General features: G+C 38.8%; 1 protein-coding gene across 3 annotated transcripts; it reads right to left on the bottom strand.

Moving 5' to 3' along the window:
* Positions 1-986: 986 nt before the first annotated feature.
* Positions 987-22,677, bottom strand: LOC141441792 (activin receptor type-1-like). 3 transcript variants are annotated; one of them, XR_012452852.1, is made up of 13 exons: positions 22,545-22,677; positions 21,912-22,026; positions 21,513-21,533; positions 19,905-20,084; positions 19,282-19,494; positions 18,062-18,162; positions 16,983-17,152; positions 15,118-15,303; positions 13,748-13,894; positions 12,079-12,257; positions 10,777-10,990; positions 2,550-8,437; positions 987-1,565 (listed from the first exon to the last, which is right to left on the bottom strand). XR_012452852.1 is itself a non-coding variant. In XM_074106656.1 (12 exons), the coding sequence occupies exons 1-12, from the start codon at positions 22,651-22,653 to the stop codon at positions 8,285-8,287; spliced, it is 1,788 nt and encodes a 595-aa protein (XP_073962757.1). In that variant the 5' UTR covers positions 22,654-22,677; the 3' UTR covers positions 2,120-8,284. The 3 variants fall into 3 exon arrangements, 1 of the variants encoding a protein (XP_073962757.1); XR_012452853.1 differs by lacking the exon at positions 21,513-21,533; XM_074106656.1 differs by lacking the exon at positions 987-1,565 and having other exon boundaries at positions 2,120-8,437.
* Positions 22,678-22,686: the final 9 nt, after the last annotated feature.

The raw sequence follows: 22,686 nt of genomic DNA on the forward strand, positions 1-22,686 counted from the left end.
TTTGTCCCAAGATATTATTATTCTGACCATAACGATGGACTTAACTGACGCCAGAAAGAGCGTGTAACCAAAGTCTAAAGCTAGTCTGAAAAAATACTCAGATTTTCACGAGTACGTAAAATAAAACATGAAATGTACTTCAATAGACAAATATTTATTCTCTCCATAATTTGAACATAGATCTTAGACTTATTAATAAACTTATTTACAGTTTGAACACAAATCTAGTCATTTACGCATATGGAAACATATACAAAAGGCATAAGCAGCTAGCCACTGTGCTGACTACTCGATAACAAGAAATTAATTTACTCAGTCAACCAAAGCCCCGAGTTTAAGACGCAAAAAACGTCTTAGTGCTCGTCTCATTTAGTATTAGCGCCTCTAGCGGCGCGAATGGACTACTGTGTCTGAGACGTTTGTTGCGAAATAAACTCTTTGTACAAGAAACGTAGGTATTAATTAGCGTACCATAATTATTGCACGCCACGAGCGAAAAATAAAAACCAATAGCTATATTGTCTACAATGTGTTAGTGCTCGTGATCGCATTCGCCATCTCTTTCTAACCTCACCCTACACCGTGCGACAGAAAGTGGTGAAAACCATCGTAATTCAAAGTAGGTACAGGTACGATAGACCAGGGTTTCTCAAAGTGGGGTACGCGAACCCCTAGGGGTTCGCTATTCGACGGTAGGGGGTTCGCGACAAGGTTTACGTGATGGTGGCTGCAAGAGCAAGATGATTAAGATTGGTTTTTGGAGTCTTTTTGTATTTTATATTTCAACTCCAAAGTTACTTATTTGTTGTTGTTTGTTTCAGTTTGTATTTTCGTTGGCAAGACGATTCTTACCTATATTTGTTACCTTTTATTGAAATAAATAATAAATAATATAGGTGCATTATATATTATGATGATGACTGAAATAAAAAAAACCTTAGTTTCTCCAACAGTAAATTTTATTACTTTCTTTGGGGGCAGGTTCGCTGTCGTCTAGGAACTCTAACAGGGGTACGTGGAGCCATAAGTTTGAGAAACCCTGCGATAGACAATAAGCCCTCTGATCTAATATACAGAGTTCATATTGTCTAATGCACTGGAATCACAATAGCTGTCACCACTTCTTTCCGTCTAATGCTAGCACTTCACTTGGTAAATTCACCGAAATATTTGCGTGAACGAAAGAGATGTACTATTACATTTCCAGCATGAGCGATGGAGATGTCAATAGCACTACGCGAATACGCAACAGTGCCACCATAACAGATGGGCTACTACGAAACTCTCAAATCGAAGTTCGTATCGCACCGTCCCTTTCACTCGCGTATTAAATGACATAAGCGTCAGCGGGACGGCAACATACGAAGTTCGAGTTTTGCACTTCGTGGTATTGGGCCAGTTTAACAGTAAAAGATGAGGGTAGAATGAAACGTTCAAAGCGCCACGCGTTAATATAAGAACACAATACGCGGCTAACCGCGCAGTTTTATCGTACAGTCTCTTTCTCAAGTGATACTTTGAAGAGGGACGGCGTGTTTCAAACCGCGTGGTTAAAATAATGTGGTCTTGCACTTGGGGTATGTATTATAAGACCGACAAATCATAATACCTACAGTTGAAATGTCGACGCATAACACATCGAAATTCAGAATACCGAATGTACAAAATACCGACAACCGATACACCGAAGGTCGAAATATCTATTTTTAAATGACCGAAACTACAAAATCCCGAAAATGGGGTATGTATTATAATACCGAAAAATCATATTACCTACAGTCGAAATATCGACACTTAACAAATCGAAATTCAGAATACCGAAAGTACAAAATACCGAAAGTACAAAAACCCGAAAGTAAAAAAAAAGTTTGATATGTGCGAGCGAGCGAAGCGAGCGAGCAAGACGGTTCGAGGCAAAAGCGACTTGGATAGGTTAGGTCAGAAGGCTAAGGCGGGAGCGAAGCGGAGCGTAGCTCCCGCCTTAGCCTTCGATGTTAGGTTTTTTTTATAGCAGCCCGGATAATATTGCTTCACAAATGATCTTTGCTGTTGAATCTTATCCAACCTACTTTCTTAGTGGCAGTTAAGTATCTTGCCTGCTATAAAAAAAATTCTAACATCGAAGGCTAAGGCGGGAACTACGCTCCGCTTCGTTCCCGCCTTAGCCTTCTGAACCTAACCTATCCGAGTCGCTTCTGCTGCGAACCGTCTTGCTCGCTCGCTTCGCTCGCTCGCACAAATCTTTTCCTGCTATATTTGTTTCGTCTTTGGTATAACGGCAGTTTCGGTATTTTGATTTTCGATATATTGATTGTCGATTATTTTACTTGTAGTGATTATGACTGTTCGGCATTATGAGTTTTCGACCTTTCGAGTGTAGGTATTTTGATCTTCGGGATTGTAGTCTTCGGGTTTTAGGCTGCCGGTCAAATGTACTTTCGGGATTTCAAACTTTCGGTCATATATCCATTCGACGTTTTAATATTCGGCCTTCCGTCCATAGGTCTTGTGAAATTCGGTCTTTCGTTTATCGGTATTATAATACATACCCTGCACTTGGTACAGAACGAAATCGTTCGTTTGACAAAAGCCTGTCTTGTCGATGAATGGGTTTACATTGTTTTATGACTAGTCAAATCGCGTTAATCGACGTTAAGTATAACATATTTAATTTTTGCACAGTGACTACAAACATACTTATTGTCTTTTCGAGTATTTCAGTGATCAGGAACCGTAATAAATGCACGGTGGATTACGATTGTACGAGTGTAGAATTTAACAAGTGACCAAATCGAGATTCATAGTGGTTCTAATCTAAACTTTTTTTGTTATATAATTTAATAATCTGGAGCTGCTAAGAATACTTTGTTGATTTCGTACATTTATAAAAATCGTTTAGAAATAACCACTCCGAACTGGAACACTCAGTTGTGCCAATTATATTTAAAAAAGATTGAATTGTTGTTCGTGAGTGCGGCAGCAGGGTAATAAACAGATCAAATACCTTACGTTTTATACCTTGGGGTCATTAAGTGTGTATTGCTTGTCAGTCAACGCTGCGTCCCCGCAGTGACTAATACAAATAAATCCCAAATCTGTTTATCACCCAGAAAGTTTTATTTCATCTAAACGTTTTTTTAAGATAGGAAAACAAGTGGGTGCTAAGTATGGACGTAAACGAATATAAAACCTAAATAAACCAGTCATTTGCCGACTATACATTTCAATATTTCTATAAACTATACGAATTTATGTAGGTATTAAAAATACAGTTGAAAACACCTAACACCAGTCTATAGTATATTAAACATAAAACTATTGACTTTTACAATATTAAACAAAATAAAGTAATTTATTCATAATCATAAATTGCTAAAAATACACTGACGATCACAAATAACTGGTCGTGGCCGTTTATTATTACTCAACCATGCTAACAATTTGATCCATTATTTTTGCTCGACAGCATAATATTCAAAATAATAATAAAGGTTTAACAAACGTTCCTACCACAAAATACAATAACATGGCTTACTATCAAAATAATATGGCAACGAAGGACATAATATGTATTTACAAATTTAAATTCTTTGTCATTAAATTTACGAATAACGATTAACTCTTCTTTATAGTTGCCTTGGAGAATGAACACTCGATGGATACACCGAAAATCTGACATATTATGACATATACTAAGTTGCTAAACCGGCGGTGTTCAAAAAGAATGACGGCTGGGCTCCCTTTTCACCGAAAATATATTTCTCAACTGTTTCATGTGGACGATAGATTTATATAAAAAAAAAACTATTCAAAACCAACCTGCAGATTTCTATAGGTAAAGATAGGTTAGTTTTATAAGAATCCTGGTGTCCTCACATTTGGATCATTTGGGGAAAATATTTTCGGCGGACCTTGTAAATTATTTTGTGTTTAAATATGATGGATGGATGCGTTGTGTTTTATCGTCAATCGACTTTCTAGTGTTGTTATTCAGTCCCGTAACTCAAGAGAAATCAGTGATACACTTTGTTTGAGAAATATTCTCTCATGCTTAGGAGATGAGCCACGAAGGAATCGCCTTTAAAACTGGCACAACTGATAACTTTTAGTGGATTTGTACTCCATAAAATTATACTTTTTATAAGACACCGAATCAACGTTACTATGGCAGCCAGCTACACTAAAATGTCGATTGACCCTGATACACCATCTGCAATATAAAAAGTATTATCTATTAAGTAGTTACAAACAATCACTCATTAAATCATTTTGCCCATTTAGGGCTAGCTTTTAAAATGATTTATTGAATATGACAGTAGTTCTAGATATTAACCCTGCGAACAAACAGGCAAATAAAACTCACATCTTTATCATATTACCGAAAACTCAAACACGTATTACGACGTAAAGTTTAGTAATTATTTTCCTTATTTATGTAACAATATGACGGAATCCTTGTTTTTCGCCTAAAATATATTCCCCAAATGATTAATTTCCCCACTGTTTCATACGGACGAACGATTCCTTTCCTGAAACTGTAAACTATTCAGGATATATTTCAGGACTGTAGAACCCAGATTAGGTTAGTTTTATAACAATCCTGAAATACTTTACACTTTACAAAAAAAATCGTTCGTCCATATGGAACAGTTTGGAAATTACATATTTGTGAATAATACTTTCAGAGAAAAATAAATGAACCCACTATGACATTTCTGTGAAAACGCTCCACACCGGTTCATGACAGATTCAGTAGATTTGATAATATGTACATCAACAAACAAATGTGTTTGGAATACTTACTAAACATTATCTTATTTTCATACAAAACATAAAGCTCAAATACAGCGTCTCGAACAGGCTATATTTATATTCCTTATTTTTATCTATACTATACATCTTATGACTATATTAAAATACTATTCGGCACTTTTTTTATCATTATTTAAGTATCTAACCCCAACATTAACGTGTCAAATGTAACGTCGACGGCATAACAAAAAGGCAGGTTATAAGACACATTTTATACTTACTTGCTAGTTATACGGAGTGTTACAAAAATAGCAAAAGAAATCTTCATCAAAGCCAAAAATAGGGTACACATGTATTGCATAATGTTTTGTCATCGGATTTTGGCGGAAAAGTTCGTATTTGTCTTGCTTTTCAACTAGCTTACTATATTGGGCGTGCCTTCAGTCAATTTTCAACTTTGAGGACATACAAATAAAATAGTTTTTACATAATCTGTAAACGTGGGTAGCGGTATACTAAAGATGGCTTTATTTGTATGACGTCAAAGTTGAAAATTGACTGAAGGCAAGTGTTAACTCCAAGTAATCGTACTGTACTGAAGTTTACTGAAGCTGATTGAGAAAGCTGATAAATACGATGGAAAAATATTATTTTGTGGAACTGTATTTTTTTTTAATGAATGTCGTTTGTCATTAACAACAATCTATGCCAGCTTTGTGTTGTTTGCTCTTTTCTTTTACTGAGTCATCCTTATTTTTTTATATATTTTTTTAAGTATTAGAGTAGACTAAGGTTTTTTTCAGTCAACTGACTATTGAAAGGGCCATTTAACCACCTTTTTTCTTAAGAAGTATTTTTGTAACACCCCGTCTACTCCGTTTTTATTCACTTTAGAGAAAAGGTTAACAATCTTGACGTCTTGGTTTAGAAATGTTATTTTATTATGCAGGGCTGGAAAGTTATTATTTATATTTATTTCCTCGGCAGTAAAGTTGTTCAGCATCTCGTGCCTTGAAACTCTCGGCTGCGCTCAGAATCTTTTTTTCGAACCACTCGCTTCAATACAAACAGTCGCACCGAAATGTAACTTTCCTGCTTTGCTCAAGTAACTATTGCGAAATAATTTACAGCAATCAATAATTAAATAACAATGGGACACAGTTTTACTTTCACAAGTAACTCATCTTCAATAAATTATTTTCTTTCTTTCTTTTCATCTTTATAAGCACTCTCCAATAAAATAGATTTCAAAATTACTTTTCTTTTTCTAAAGCGAAATAAAAATAATAAAAACTAGTATGATTCGTTTTAACAATTAGAGAACTTTAAAACAATAAAGTAAAAAGGCGGTATTAGAATTATTTAAATAATTACGTCGAGTTAACATGAATTGCTTTTTCAATAGAATTATCAACCTCTTTATCACAATAAGAGCTTCGTGTGTCAAAAATAATCGGAAGTGACTGTAATAATATCTACAAACGCTTTTTTTACTTTTAAATCAGCGACCGATTGAAATGATATCACCTGATGGTAAGTGTAGGTAAGACCGATAATAAAATTAAATGAATAAACCATGGAGGTTGAATTAATCGTTTCAACAGTCAAAACTCATCATACTAGAACTGAATAAAACTAGAACTATATCAAATTAAAAGTAATGTAACAAAACTTAGACGATATTCACGTATGCCATAAATAGGAAGCATTTAGTATAATTAACTAAATTAAGGTAAAGCTTTTTATTTCATATTACGTCCTGCGTTCGGCAAAGTAAACTTTCATTATAACTATGTATATGAAAAAAAAGTATAACTAACAATAATAGAAATAGAAATAGCCTCTCGGAAACCGATGACGCTACTTTTTCGCTCACACGCACACGTGTTAGTTTTCATAGTTTTAACGAAATGACTGTACAGTCGAGGTCATAAATATATGTACTTTAGGAAGGCGACGAAAATATCTATACACCTTTATGCCACTAGCCATAAGGCTGGTGTTTATAACTCCTGTCCCAAGTCAAATTTTTGTTTTATGAACATGAAACTTGGTCTCTTATGTATGAAAGAGTTTGATGTCACATTACAGTCCTATAAATAGGACTCTGGACGGCAGGAGAATATAGATATTTATGCCCTCAACTGTAGTCCCTGATGAAAGATTGTTCTTTTCGTTGTCCTGTTTTTTACGCAACTGACCGAAGGAGGGTTTTTAAATTAATAAAGGATATACGCTTTGGTTCAGGCTAAGCCGGGATAACAAATATCTGGCTTTGTAACATAGGCGCCTCACGCTTTTAGTTCGAGTGACATTTCTATTCCACTTATTCTGCGGGAAAAACTACAAGATTTGATCGAAAAAAGAAAGTAAAATATTTTAAACAGGCACTGTATATAGGCACTATATCCAAAGTAAATATATTCGTTCGTCATTTTGGTTTGGGACGGGTGTACTTTTTTTAACATTTCTATCGTCAAATTGTACTCGAAAAAATAAAAACCTACCAAGAGGTATTCATTAATTACGTGAAGCGATTTTGACCATTTCTGACCCATCTCACCGCATCTCGTAGACCTCCCTTCTTTAGCGAGCTAAACTCACATGACAGTTTTAGTATGTTTAGTATTATCTATGCTTGTTTGCATATATTTAGGACGTAGTCATATTTAAGCAGAGAATCACTACTTTATTTCTCAGTTTTCTCGCTACTTTACACTGTATTATGTGAAAAAAAAATTGGCGACATTTGCCGAAACGGGGGGTGTTCTCCCTAGGTGAGATTGAGTGAGATGGGTCTCGATTCATGCAATTTATGGACCCCCTAAATAACAATTATACATCTGTATGATTATAGCAGCATCCTTATAAACTTGAGACTTAACAAAGCTCGTACCTCAAACCGGATAACTTTTCTGAGTGAACTTTATGTACATTATTTCAATGGTCAATTTAGACGACGTATTGATTTGAGATACGTCATTTTTCAAAGTAACGAAAATATGTAACATGTTGGTAAGTAATATACGTATATCGCAATGGTAATACACAGTGATTAGCGATTCGGTTGCCACTCGACGGGATATCAAATCTCTAAGACCGTGGTGACTATTAAATGGTTCGTCGTTTTAATTGCAATATATTTATAAAGCGGACGGCATTTGATGCTTCCTGATAACCGCTTCCAGTGGCAACCGAAGTGCTGTTCGTCCATGTCCTAAACCCAGCTTAGTTCATGGAATAAAGGTTGAACAAGCCAGTTGGCTGACGTTTCAGTCAAGTTTGACATTGGTATTATAACTAAATCAACTCTCAAGTCGACCAAGATGTCTGCCTACATGTCTTAGGCTACTTCGACATTGGCAGAATCATCAAAAAATTGATGGAGCCACTTTTTCCTAAATTGGAATTGAATTGAGCTCGCAAGCAAGACTAACATCAAACCTCGCCATCTAGAGATATTTCACCACTATGCTTGAGCTAGTGTAGCGGCTCATCCTGAACTGTACCTGGCTAAACGTTCCATACGATGCTACACCGAGACTTCGTTCTCGTCGTCGAGGTGTATGGAGTTGTCGTTGGCTGCCAGTTTGAGGAGAGTCTTCTTGATGCGGAGCGCGGGGAGACGCACGGACGAGTTCTGGTGCCAGCACTCGCGTATCAAGGACGCCATGCCCGCCATCGTCTGACAAATACAAAATAAAAAAATATTCATTTCTATTAGCAGAGTGAATTTTAGAGCGTTTTTTCCGCTCGGTTAAAACGTCACCATCCCACGTTTATCAGCACATCGGAAGTACAATTATCAAGAATATTGATTATGCTAGATTCAGGGGCTGTTTCACCATCCATTGATTAGTGCTAACTGGCGGTTAGGTGTGATGCCGTCGCTCTATTTGTTTTGTTCGCATAGACGGAGACGGCATCACATTTAACCGTCGGTTAACGCTATTCAATGGATGGTGAAACAGCCCCTTCGCATCAGTAAATAGTTTGCATAAAAATTAAACCTTGAGCATCATCTCTTTTAATGACACTTACCGAAACGGTAATGAGGAAAAATACTCTGAATTATTAACCCAGCAGTAATAACATCTGTTTACATTTCATTACATTAGACAAGATATGGGCATTATTCGCTTTTTTTTTATTAAGGCTCCCCCCTATTTAAATGACCTCGGATGTTCCAACTACAATTTCCTTCCTCGTTCTTACTTTACAACTTAAGACAAATTGCGTTCGTTCGCTCACTTATAGCCAAGCGAATTAACTCATCGAACTGGCAATGGACAGGCCATATAGCACGGAGAACAGATGACCACTGGGGCCGAAAAGTTCTCGAATGGAGACAGCAGATCGGCAAGATGTCCACCTACGAGATGGATGGTAAGGTGTAGCGGGTAGGTGGATGCAAGCCGCTTCCAACCAAAGCAATTGGAGGTATAGACCTCCAATTGCTATTGAGGAGGGCTATGTCCAACGCTAACAGTGGTCGTCCTACGGCTGAGATGATTTTTTATTTATTTATTACATTTCACAGCATAACAGTTAAACCAAAGCACTGTGAAATTCAGATACAATTTATACAAAGAATACACAAAAAAAAAAACAAAAGGTAGATTACTTAGTATCTCACAGAAGAAGGTCGTACATCCATCTTCTCGCAGAACCTCAAACATTCATCACACATTTCTAACCATCTACTTGCAAACAAATCACAGCTAGGGGTCAATTCGAGAAGCGAGTTTATCTGGTGCAAAGCTCGGACCAGAGGAGATTTTCTGCGAGACACTGTTCGCGCTGCCGGCGCCGCTAATAAATGGCGACAGCGTGGCCGGAGAAGAAATTTAGTCGGTGAGGGAACATACAGACGCATCAACCGAGCCACTAATTCAGGACAATCAGAATCTCCACGCAAAATCCCACCGGCTATAGTAAGCAGTATGTAATCTCGCCTCACCTCCAAGGAGTTGAAGCCTAAGACGCCGAGCAAAAATTTGGTAGGGTATAAGAAAGGGTAGTACCCATACATTTTTATTTGTAAAAAAAACGCAAGAATGCCTTTTGTACTCTCTCCAGAAGCAAAATATAAGTTTCTTCATATGGCCGCCTCGAGCTTGCTTCTGACAAGAGCAGTGTAAAAGAGCCTTATGGATCTGGCATCAGCAAAGTCCAGCCTCCTATAACAATGAGGGCTATCGCGTATGAATTCGCCGCTAGAGGCGCTAGTGTAGCGTGAGGTCTCCGAAATGTCAAATCTCATAGTTTTTGGGTGAGCTACGCGGGTTTATTTATAATTAGACGGTGGAAGCATTCTACACTTCCACTGAACGTAGATATAGTTTAGATATAGTTAGTGTTTAGTATTGTAACTAAGGGACCCCATACATCCCTGTATTTCTTTTATTATTATTTTTTGTATTTTTTTTTCTTTCATTGTATAATATAGTTTTTAAGTATTTTATTTGTAATTATATTTTTATGAAAAAATGACTTTCTGCCAAGTTTCTTGCGGCGCATTCTTCTTGGCAATGATGGTCTTTCCGAAAGCGCTGGTAGTTTAAAAAAATGACGTGTAAAAGTGCCCATTGCAGCCTATTAACTGAATAAATCATTTGAATTTGAATTTGAATTTAGAATAATTTTGTGAATATTTTGCAATATCTGAAATGAATTATGGCAAATATGCGTTCCGGGGCAATGAATGTCTGTATTTTGAGACAGTTTTGTCTTTCGGAAACCTTTGTCCTCCCTTTTTTCCGAACAAAACGGGGACTATGGAACACTGTGGCATGCTCGATATTTTTATGGTACGGTTTTAAGGTGTATTAAATATGATTTAATCTAAAATTTGCTTTCACGCCCGTAATAAAAGACTTTGAAAGCCATACTTAAAAACCTCACGCAACAGTGCGCCATCTGGTGAGACAAAAAACGATAGCCCTCATTAAGAGCCAACGCAATCATATGCTCATGGAAGTTAAGGTTCGCGTCCAAAATGATAATGATGATGAATGTACTGACCGGGTGCGTGAAGGTATCCGGCAGGTCTGGGCGCGCGCCGTCTACGCAGACGATCTTCCGCATCAGCTCGAAGCTGGGGTCGGCGGGGGCCTGCGCGTGGAACGGGGGGCGCGCCTCCCGCGCCGGCGGCACCCGCGCCAGCACCTCCCACAGCACCAGCGCCAGCGCGTAGATGTCGCACTTGCGGTACGCTTCTAGGCAGTGGATGTTCATGCTGGAAACGAAAATTCATCGGTTACAAAAGGTTGCTAATGGTCCACGCACTGACAGAGTGGTCGCGGTCGGTTGACGATTAGCACAAAATCTTCATGACGATATGCTTGGAAAAATAGTAGGTATGTAAGGTAGTCTAAAAAAAAAACTATAGATCAACAGCGAGAAGTTTAAAGGTGATCTTATCCATAACTAGTTGTTACACGCGACTCCGTCTGCGCAGAATGAGGGCTATCGCGAATGAATTCGCCGCTAGAGGCGCTAGTGTAGCGTGAGGTCTCCGAAATGTCAAATCTCATAGTTTTTGGGTGAACTACGCGGGTTTATTTATAATTAGAATAATTTTGTGAATATTTTGCAATATCTGAAATTAATTATGGCAAATATGCGTTCCGGGGCAATGAATGTCTGTGTTTTGAGACAGTTTTGTCTTTCGGAAACCTTTGTCCTAACTTTTTTCCGAACAAAACGGGGACTTTGCAACACTGTGGCATGCTCGATATTTTTATGCTACGGTTTTAAGGTGCATTAAATATGATTTTAATCTAAACTTTGTGTTCACGCCCGTAATAACAGGCTTTGAAAGCCATACTTAAAAACCTCACGCAACAGTGCGCCATCTAGTGAGACAAAAAACGATAGCCCTCATTCGCTCATCGCTATCCCGCGGGTACTACGCTTTTTTTCTGAGATAAAAAGTAGCCTTCCATCGAAACTCCAGCTACCTCCATACCGAATTTAGTCTAAATCGGTTCAAAAGATCCAAAGATTATCCCCTACCTGTAGGTACCATCACAAACTTTACCTCTTCAAAGGTAAGGGGGGAGTGTGATTATTTAGCGGCCAGATAAAACCATTACCACTAATTATTTCAATTTGTAAATATAGCTCTATCGTTGCTATCGATGTAAATATATCATGATTTCTATAAGTAATAATACTCTTTGGTCATGATTTGTCATGGCGACAAAATATAAAGACCAAAGAGAACTGACGTTGTCATGGAGGTTTGCGCTAGTGTCGCCCCCTGCGCAGAGCTTTGCCTAATATGCCCTAGTGGGAACCAGGTGTAAGTCTGTGTGTACTCACGTCTGGTCGAGCAGCTCGGGGCTCATGTACCGCTTGGTCCCCTGTCGCGCGCCGGGCTGCGCGTGCGCCACGTGGGCGGCCGTCATCGCCAGACCAAAGTCCGCGATGCAGCACTCGCCGTTCACCTTCACGAGAATGTTCTTAGACTTGATGTCGCGGTGCGCTATGGCCGGTTTACCCTGGGAAGTTTCATGGGTATACTTAATAAAAAAGAAATAACATTTTATGTTTACACTTTTGTAAAAAAAAAGCTAAGTAATTTGGGCACATAATTGTTCAATCAACTTTTGCCTTGTTATTCTGTCCCGTAACGCAGGAGCCATCAGGTATACACTTTCCTAGAAAAATGCTTGCAATGTACGAGATGAGCCATGAAGGAATTGCATTAAAGCTATCACAATTCCTATCTTTTAATGGATTTTTACCCCATAAAATCATACTTTTAATGGGTAACTCAGAAGACGTTACCATTACCATGGTATCAAGCTATACTAAAAAGCAATGGCGGAATAAGACTTTTTGAGGCCCGGGCCGATCTTTAATTTTGCCTTTTTCTCAAAATAAAATAATTACAAATAAAATACTTAAAAACTACAGTATAAAATAAAGAAAAAATACAAAAAAAAGAATAATAATACAGGGATGTATGGGGTCCCTTAGTTACAAAACTAAACACTAAGGGGCTGTTTCACCATACTTTGATTAGTGCTAACTGGCGGTTAGGTGTGATGCCGTCTCTATTTGTTTTGTTCGAATAGACGGAGACGGCATTACATTTACCCGTCGGTTAACACTAATCAATGGATGGTGAAACAGCCCCTAAGTATATCTACGTTCAGTAGAAGTGTAGAATGCTTCCACCGTCATAAAATGCCTGCCCAGCTTGTGCCCAGGAGTGGGTACAGGGTGGCTCATTTACATCGGTCAGTATGGAAAAGTATGAAACTATAAGGCATGCCATCGATTTTAGTAACAAGAAAAACTGCATTCATACATAAAAAAAAAAATTGTTCTCAGTACGGGAATCGAACAAGATCGTTTTGCAAAATTAATTAAAAAAAAGCCTATACACGTCCCACTGCTGGGCACAGGCCTCTTCTCAGAACAAGAGGGCTTGGGCCATAGTTCCCACGCGGGCCCAGTGCGGATTGGGAACTTCGCACGCACCATTGAATCGCTTCGCAGGTTTGTGCAAGTTTCCTCACGATGTTTTCCTTCACCGCAAAGCTCGTGGTAAATTTCAAATGTAATTCCGCACATGAATTTCGAAAAACTCACGAGGTGCGAGCCGGGGTTCGAACCCACGACCCTCTGCTTGAGAGGCGATAGGTCAAACCACTAGGCCACCATGGCTTCTAAAAAAACTTACATTATTTCTATTTGGGTTTCGGTAGTGTTGGTCATAAGCAATAAATGTTATTATGAAATACAAAATCGATGGCATACTTGCTCGGAACAAATCTTTGTGTCTTTTAGTTTCAGACTTTCCCATTCTAACCAATCTAAATGAGCCACCCTGTATACAGGCTGGGACGATGATGATGATAAATCACGCAACACGGAATGACTATCAAATAACGATTGCCAGTGCCAACTTTTTTTTTTTTTGATTTTTTTTCACCTTCCTGCTTCTTCTAAGTATTCTAGATTTAGTATGATCCTGAGTTACCTGTGTCCCGTGTATGTCTGTGTGTAGATGCAGCAGCCCGTTGACTGTGGAGAGGCAGATGGCCATCATCTGATGCCGCGTCAGCGTCGTGCGCGCCAGGTGCTCGTAGAGTGAGCCCAGCGGGTGGAAGTGCGTTATTAACCACAGCTGGAATGGTACAATAAAGTCGTTGTAACATCATAAATATCATAATGGTCACTACTTTGATATAATGTCGTATCTAAAATCAATACGTCAACAAAATTGACCCTTGAATAATGTTCATGAAACTCGCTCATAAAAATTGTAGAGCTTTTTCAAAAGTAGTGACGATAAAATATGTAAGTATTAACTAGAAATGCAACGGATATCCGGCCTATCCGGACACTATTTTACTATTCGGCCGGATGCCGGATGATAAAAAACTTATAGTTATGATTAAAAACTGGCATTTATTTATGAATTTATCAATTATTGACATCAGTTTATTATTCTAAGGGGCTGTTTCTCCACCCATTAATTAATTTTAACTGACGGATAAATGTGATAACGTCTCACGTCTATTCAAACAAAACAAACAGAAACTACAACAGCCCTTAAGTTCACGGTTCACGGAGTGTCATGCGCATGTTCGAATTAGCTTAATTTAATTGTACGTAAAACTAGGCCGAATATCCGACGGCCGGATATCCGGATATCCGGCCAACGGTCCCGCCAAATATCCGGTATCCGGCCAAAACACTATCCATGTCATTTCTAATATTAACCACCCACTAGATGAACTGACGACATCGTGTGTTGCGGGCAACCAGTGCATGCAAGTGGCGAGTCGCTCATTGTGGCGTTACATACGTCTGTTTTGTTACTACAGCGAACTTCTCTCATGAAGTTATTTTTCTTGCTTTGTTATAAAATATTAAAATGTACTATTAATAATTACTTATTAAATATTTCAGTAAACTGTATGTGTTTAAATTTAAATAATAAAAATAAGCCATTATGCTTTTAAATAAATCAATATCACGGGACAATTCACACCAATTAACCTAGTCCCAAAGTAAGCTTAGCAAAGCTTGTGTTATGGGTACTAAGCAACGGATAAATATAATTATATAGCTAGATACATACTTAAATACATATTAAACACCCAAGACCCGAGAACAAACATTCGTATTATTCATACAAATATCTGCCCCGACGCGGGAATTGAACCCGGGACCTCAAGCTTCGTAGTCAGGTTCTCTAACCACTAGGCCATCTGGTCGTCAAAACCAGTCGCCTTTGGGCATAATACCCAAAGAAAAGGCCCTTGGGTTTTATTTAGCCTCTAAATTTTAGGGATTGCAAATCATGATACCGCTTACGATCAAGTGTGATGAAAATTATCATACCTGCGTACAACTGTTCCGGCTGGTCATATCGCTGCCGATATACGCCAGTATATTGGTATGCCGCAGCAGCACTGTGCTGTATATCTCCGTCTCCCTCCGCCACGAGGCCTCGTCGCGAGAGAAGAAGATCTTGACAGCCACGCTGTCCGCGCACCAGAGGCCGCGCCACACCTCGCCGTACCGACCCTGGGAGAGGGGGATTCTGTGTTTATTGTTGCTTCGGAAGCTACTTGACATTGCCATTTTAGGGAGCCCATAGTGCCACAAGACTTGAAGTGAACACACACAGCTACAAAAAGAACTGTTTGCAAAAAAGGAGAATGAATGAAATGAATGAGCAAATGTCAAAGTCCTGCTGTCATTACATATAGTTCAACTCAGTTGTGCGCGCGTCCTATTGGGTTAAAGCGATAAGAACACGTCTTGCTCGACGACGACTTGTCACGTCTTAAAGTGTGACTTGCTAAATCAAATCCCGCTGCTCTCATTTACATACATAATAATAATATAAATGTATATTTACAAGCGCACGCACACATGCCGCGTGACTGAGTTGAACTATCTGTATACTCCTCTGCCATTGTTCATTAATGCTAAATGCTAATTAACGTGACACTCGTAAAGGGCCATCTATAAATTACTTCACACAATTTTGATAATTTTAGAACATCTCCCCTCCTTGTTACACTTATTACTATGAAAAACGCATTTTTTTTTTGTTATTGCGTCACTAATCCTGAGAATCAATGTGAAGGAAAAGAAGACCAGCGCGCGTGCGCAAGATTTGCTGCAAGATTTGATTGCTGATTTGGGACCATTTCGTGACATGCATCATCCCAGCCTATATACGTCCCACTGCTGGGCACAGGCTCCTCTCAGAACAAGAGGGCTTGGGCCATAGTTCCCACGCGGGCCCAGTGCGATGGAACTTGGGAACTTCATTGCAGTTTCATCACAATGTTTCTTGAAAGCTCGTGGAAATTTCAAATGTAATTCCGCACATGAATTTCGAAAAACTCAGAGGTGCAAGCCGGGTTCGAGCCCACGACCCTCTGCTTGAGAGGCGATAGGTCAAACCACTAGGCCACCACGGCTCTGAGTGACATGCATATGCATAACTATATATATTTTTTTCTTTTTTCTTTTTATCCATTATTCTCATGTTTTTCACAAATAAATGTTTTCTATCTTCCATTCTTTCCTAACAGAAAATCGAACATTTGCCGTTTTTAAATTTGTCAAACTGAACAATGAACCGAGACATGTATAGAGCCAAACATTGATGTGTGTTATGTATGTTAGGAAAAGTATATGTGATTTTTCCACTAACGTCGAAAAGTGAAAGCTTCATCTTACAGCCTGGCTAAAACCAAAAAGTCGTTTCTGGCAAATCGCATACGTATTTAGAATAAATTTCCAAAGAAATATTACAAATGAAATAAATCCAAAATCCTAATCCCAAATTTACTGTCAAAAAATTAGTATCTAAGGCGTATTATAAAGTTAATGATTTTATGACGGACAGGAAAGGAGATTTGGTAATAATTACTCCAAATAGCGAATCTACTGTCGTAAAAAATGTAGATATGTTAAAAATTTATAGGTAGTCATTCACGATGACGCGTGCCGTGGTTCTTATTACAATGTCGTTAATGTCTAATTTTGACAAAATCACGCGTCTAGGCACTAGGTATAGGATGTGTAGATAGATATCATTGAATTAAAAAAAAAACCTTGTTGAGTTTCTTGCTGGATTTTTGTCAACAAAAGTATTTCCGAACCGGTGGTAGATTTTTTATATATTTATAGGTGCTTGTTATAGCCTAAATTGAATAAAGATATTTTGAATTTTTAGCTTGACTTACTTTGCCCACGCACTCCAGCAGCGAGACTTGTTTGCTGAGCGTGCGCTGCACCATGAGCGGCAGGCCGGAGCCCGAGCCGCTGCTGAGCGAGCCCTGAAGGTACTCGCGTAGCGTGGAGTCGCCAGCCGCCGTCGCGCGGAGACCGCCGCCGTTCTGGGAACCCTCTACACCTGGAAAATGTAACGTTATTATCATACCTATTATCTATTATTCCACGGCAGGCCTAAATGAGGGCTTGACCATACCCACGGCAGAGCACATCTATAGTTTCCACGCCGGCCGAGCGCGGATCGGGAACTTCATACACACAATTGTATTTCTTCGCATTTGCGAGGAAGGTTTCTCTCAATGCTTTCTGTACCGTAAAGCTCTTGTAATTGGAACTTTCGAAATGTGTCGCGTCAAATGCACTTGTAAGTAAACTTTCTGTAATTTCAAATGTATGAATACGCATCAATAAACTCCTGAAAAGTCCAACCTAGAGGTAAGTGACGCTGCTTGTAAAATTTATGATAATTTTGTGATTTCACGATATCAAATTTCGCGTATTGAAACGAGAAGTTGTTTGTATGTTTATATTATAAAGATTTATCTATCGTATCTATTATTATTTATCACTAGAGTTTACCCGCGGCTTCGCACACGTAAACTATTCGATCTGGTAGTTACAATGAAATTATGGTATTTTTACGAAATTCCCCTGGAAAATCCCAAATTTATATCGTGATCTTTGAGGTTGCGTTAAGGAACAACAGTACAAAATTTCATGACTCTAAGCCCAACGGTGTGTTATTTCGAGATATTATCCCTATCCCATGGATAATATCGGGAAAAAATAGCCTAGCTAGCCAGCTAGCTAGCTAATTTCACAAAATGCGTCCAGCCGTTTGAGCGTGAAGGAATAACAAACATACACAACACACACACACACAACACAACACACACACAACTTTCGCATTTTAATATAAGTAGAAGTTAGGATAAAAAATCCATTATTGCCAAGAAGAATGCGGCGCGAGATACTTGGCAAAAGCTTGACAGATACTGTACAAATAGTCAGTAGATTTAAAGTTAAGTACCTTCATAATAGGCGCTGGTCACTTGTGGACTATAGATGTTGCTCGAGAAGTAGTTGGAATCAGCGCCAAGCTTGTGAAGCGCCGCTCGTGATACGCGTAACCTGCCAAATGTTAATCAGTAATGTTATTTAGATGATTTTCTAGTTTTGGATGTAGATGTTCATCCCGTTCGGCTTATACACCGCAATTATAACATCACTAGCTTCGCCCGCATAGAATTCGGTTATCGCACGCTGTTCCCTCGGGAACTGTGCATTTTTCCGGGTTAAAAAGTAGCCTATGTAGCTCTGGCCCATAAACTATTTCTATGGCAAAAATCACGTCGATCCGTTGCTCCGTTTCGAAGTGAAAGACGGACAAAAATACAACACACACACACACTTTCGCATTTATAATATTAGTATAGATAAGGTGCAATTGGAGCTTGTATGCTTTGACGATAGCTTCACAAAATCCAGCAATTTGAGGTGCAATATAAGAACATTGTTGGGTGAAAAAAGTCCTCGAGTGGCTACCACGAACCGGAAGACGAAACGTCCGTAGGCCTCCCACTAGATGGACTGACGACATCATGAGAGTTGTGGGCAACCAGTGGATACAAGTGGCAAGTTTTAGTTGCTTTGTTCAGCAGTGAACGTCTTCCGGCAGATGACGATGATGGCGAGAAAGTAGCATTATAATAACTTCTACAGTAGCTTTGACAGTGCTTACCGCCCCAATATGTACTGGTGAAGGAACTAGTGAGCCCAGCTTGATTGTTTTAACGGCAGCTTTCCATATAACACCTATTTGTATCACCATTAGGTGGGATGAAGCCAACCAATTTGTGCAGAATGTTATCAACTGGGTGTAAACGAGTTCTCTGTGTTGAAGTTTGTTGGCTAAAGGCAATGTCTCACTAAGAGGGTCTTACAAGAAGGTTGGAAGTCACCCAAAAAGCAATGAAGGGTTATATTTGGAGTTTCTCTGCGAAATCGAGTCAGAAATAAGGAGGTCTGCAGAAAAACAAAACCTAGCCCAAAATAACTTAAACTAAAATCAAAAACTTAGTGTACAGAATTGCTAAGTCAGTAGACAGGGCACTGTGCTCCAAGAACTGATGGCTGTTAGGGACAATCTGACCTTGAGAGGCGACCACATGTGCTGTACTGATGCTGTAAAGGGCTGATCATTCTGGCGTTTTTTGGGATAGGCCTTTCGGCTAACGATAACGATGGTACCTATGGCTCCTCCTGAGCAGCAGTATGGCAGCAGCGGCGGCGACGGTGACGGCGGCGACGGCAGCCAGCACGCAGGCCCACAGCTTCCAGGCGTGCGCGGGGAGGGGCTCCACCGCCGTGTCGTACAGCGCGAGGGGGGGGAACTCGCCGCCGTTGCAGAGGTCGCCCGCGCAGCATGTTACGTTAAGCTGCCCGGCGTGGCGCTTGCGGACCCTGAAGGGGGAGTTTCTTTTGAGACGCCTGGATAACTTAATAGTTACTGATTGTATGGTACAAAACAGTAGAAAGAAAAACAAGAATTAGACATGAATTGTCAGTGACATTTTCGAACACCACAGCGCGGCGCGTCGTTAACGTGAAATGATTCAGTGCCCGAGTGCGACATATTGCCGCCAACGTGCAAGACATTTTGTACCATATTCATGTAGTTTGAGGTGCCACGTTTGAGCGCCCTTTGGGGCAGTATATAGGAAATATTTGTTCTTGAGTCTTGATTCTTCAATATCTATAAACCTAGGTATGGTACGGCCTTTTTTGCTCGACTTGACGGGGGTACTGCTGTGCCCCCAGATTTAGATAGTTACTGAATTCACCACAGTTTAAAAATAATGTCATCAACATACCCCTGTGTAGGTCGATGTCTGCAGGTGAACTGTGCGTGGTCGCGGGCGGCGGAGCAGCCCCGCGAGTGGTGCAGCTCGCCGGCCGCGTCGCGCACCGACGACTTGTAGCAGAACAGGGCTTCCTCGCAGAAGGAGCCGCCTTCGGAACAGTCCGGGGGCTCGCACTGGTGACACTTGTACCTGCGAATGGTAGATTCACAAGAGCTGGCATGAATGGATTGAATAAGTGAATGAAAGTATCAGACCATTTCTCAAAAAGTTGTCCATTTTTAAATTTTTTAGTCGTCCAGTTGTGATAAAATCTTTGTTCTTGGATCCAATAGAAAGTTTTGATGTAGTTACAAATTTACGATTTCTTCCTCACAAGATTTTGTGACGTTTTCCTGACGTCATGATATTTTGGATGTTTTATGTAGTTTATGTTTTATGATCTTTGTCCTTAGGATTAATAATTTCTTGACAAAACTGATTTCTTGTCAATTCATGATGGGACCAACTTTTTGAGAAATCATCAGTGTGTTACCTATTTGATTGAATTGAAATACACTTCACACAAATGTGAAAATGTCATAACATCTGTCATTTTCCTACAACAATTTCTGAGTAGCTTTACTTTTGTTCAATCCATTTGTGCCAGCTCTTTGACTCTTTCTGTACAACATTAACAGATTGTATTATGATGAACGACTATGGCGTACATTGAGTGGACAGCCGAGTAGGCAGTGCTTGTGCTGGTGTCGCGCTGGAGCGGCGCAAACTATCAACTGTCTACCCTGGAATGATTTAATGCACTCCAATGATCTCAATACCAGACGTCTAGCAATTTTCAGATATTATTATGAACTGGAACAATTATTTTGCTCACCCGCAACCTTAAGGGGGTTGTGGTTGAGCAAAGTAATTCTTTCAGTTCATTGATAAGGACGGACCTCTGTCCTGATTCAATAAATTATATTATTATTATTATTTTACTGTTTTTAGAGCATTTATTTCAAATTATTTTATTAATATGAGTGAACAATACGGAATATGGAATTACCACAGTCGTCCTCAGCCTTAAATAATCATCTCCTGAATTAAACATTGTCAGATTACAATATTAGGAAAATAGATGTGACTATTCTTGTGTTTGGATAGGTATTTAACTAAATGTAAACAACTTCAGCTGCCTGATTTGGTACATTCACGGATTTTAAGCATTTTACTTATCTATCAGTGTAATACAATTAAACTAGTGTAATACGAAGCTAAAACTAGTGTAATTTGTCAACTAATTCTGTAATGAATCATAATCATGTACATAATATGTATTACATCTGTAGTGTTACCATATTATTCTCTGCAGAGTTAGCTTGATCAGACTATTTCAATTCAGAAATGTTAAGTTTTAGGTAGTTTAATAGGGGAATTTCAATATTTAAGACACCAATTGACATTGTTTTGTTAACATTTAGTAAAATACCTATGCAAACCAAGTATAGAGTCCAGTCCTAGCTCTTTGTTTACATGGCAAAAGACAACCAAAACACACTACTGGCACTTGGTCTGCTAAATAAAAATAAGAACGAAATTAATTTCTGGGTAGAAACAATTGTACTATTAGCTTACCTCTTCTCAAATTTCCATCGTCTGATACCAGAATAGAAAAAACAATTGAGCATTAGAACACTGAATATTTCTCATTAAACTTATAATGAATACAAATTGCAATGATTTCATTGTACACATATCATGGCTATATATGTCAATATATAAGTATCATAGTCAACTAACTCTAATAATATAACTCAAAATCTAATAATCTAATGTGAAAAACTGAATTTAAACTTTTACATGAATTCTATTATCTACAGTCAATTATTTTGCTTTATCGGGTGTGACCATGCAACCCTCAATATCCAACTTTTGGGACTCCATGAGCTCCTTCACATCTTTTACAAGTATGTCAAACCACACAACACAATGTTGCGCTGGGTGATGCTATGTTTTCGAAATGCGTTTACCAACCTAGGTTGCTGGACCATCATCTTTTTGACAAACTCCGGGTCATCCACCAGCTGTACATCAATGCCGGAGCTGTGTGTCGTATCCTCAGCCAAATCTCCCAAGCCTGGAAGACCTCCTAAAAAAAATGTTTATTTTAAAACACCAACACAACAGACATACAAGACAACAGAATACACAAGACATTTGATGATTCCCTCCAGGAGGAAGTTGGGGACCATGGTTGAGGAAAAAAAGTTTTATTCAAGTTATATAACATTGAATTATGACAATAGACCTAAAAATATGAAAATATTACTGTGATAAAGCAAGGAGTAACAAAATGAAAGATTTATAAAAAAACTAAGTCAAATAAAACAATGAAATCAAGTAAACATTTCATTCATATAATAATGTTCTAATTTAATAACTTACTTTTATGTTACCAACGAGTTTAGTTCATTACAAATTCATAAATATGGAATTCTCATGTTAGAAAACACATTGTAATTCCAAAAACACAAACTGGTTGGTCATGTAGAAAAAAATAAGGGTCTCGTATAAGGGCTATGACTAACGCATGCAGCTTAAAATTGGGCAGAATAGTGTTATATTATTTTAGATTGATATTCAGTTTTAAAAAGTGATATTACGTACCATGGCAAGCATTTATCAATAAAAATGTGAACAAACATCCCACAATGACAACGTCCGCCATTCTACGTTCATCATAACAATGCACTGCGGAGCTCAAAACTACTCTCATTAAATGGCAAAGCAGTAAATAGGAAATATAAAA

This window comes from Choristoneura fumiferana, chromosome 24 (assembly GCF_025370935.1).
Source record: "Choristoneura fumiferana chromosome 24, NRCan_CFum_1, whole genome shotgun sequence".
Lineage (NCBI taxonomy): Eukaryota > Metazoa > Arthropoda > Insecta > Lepidoptera > Tortricidae > Choristoneura > Choristoneura fumiferana.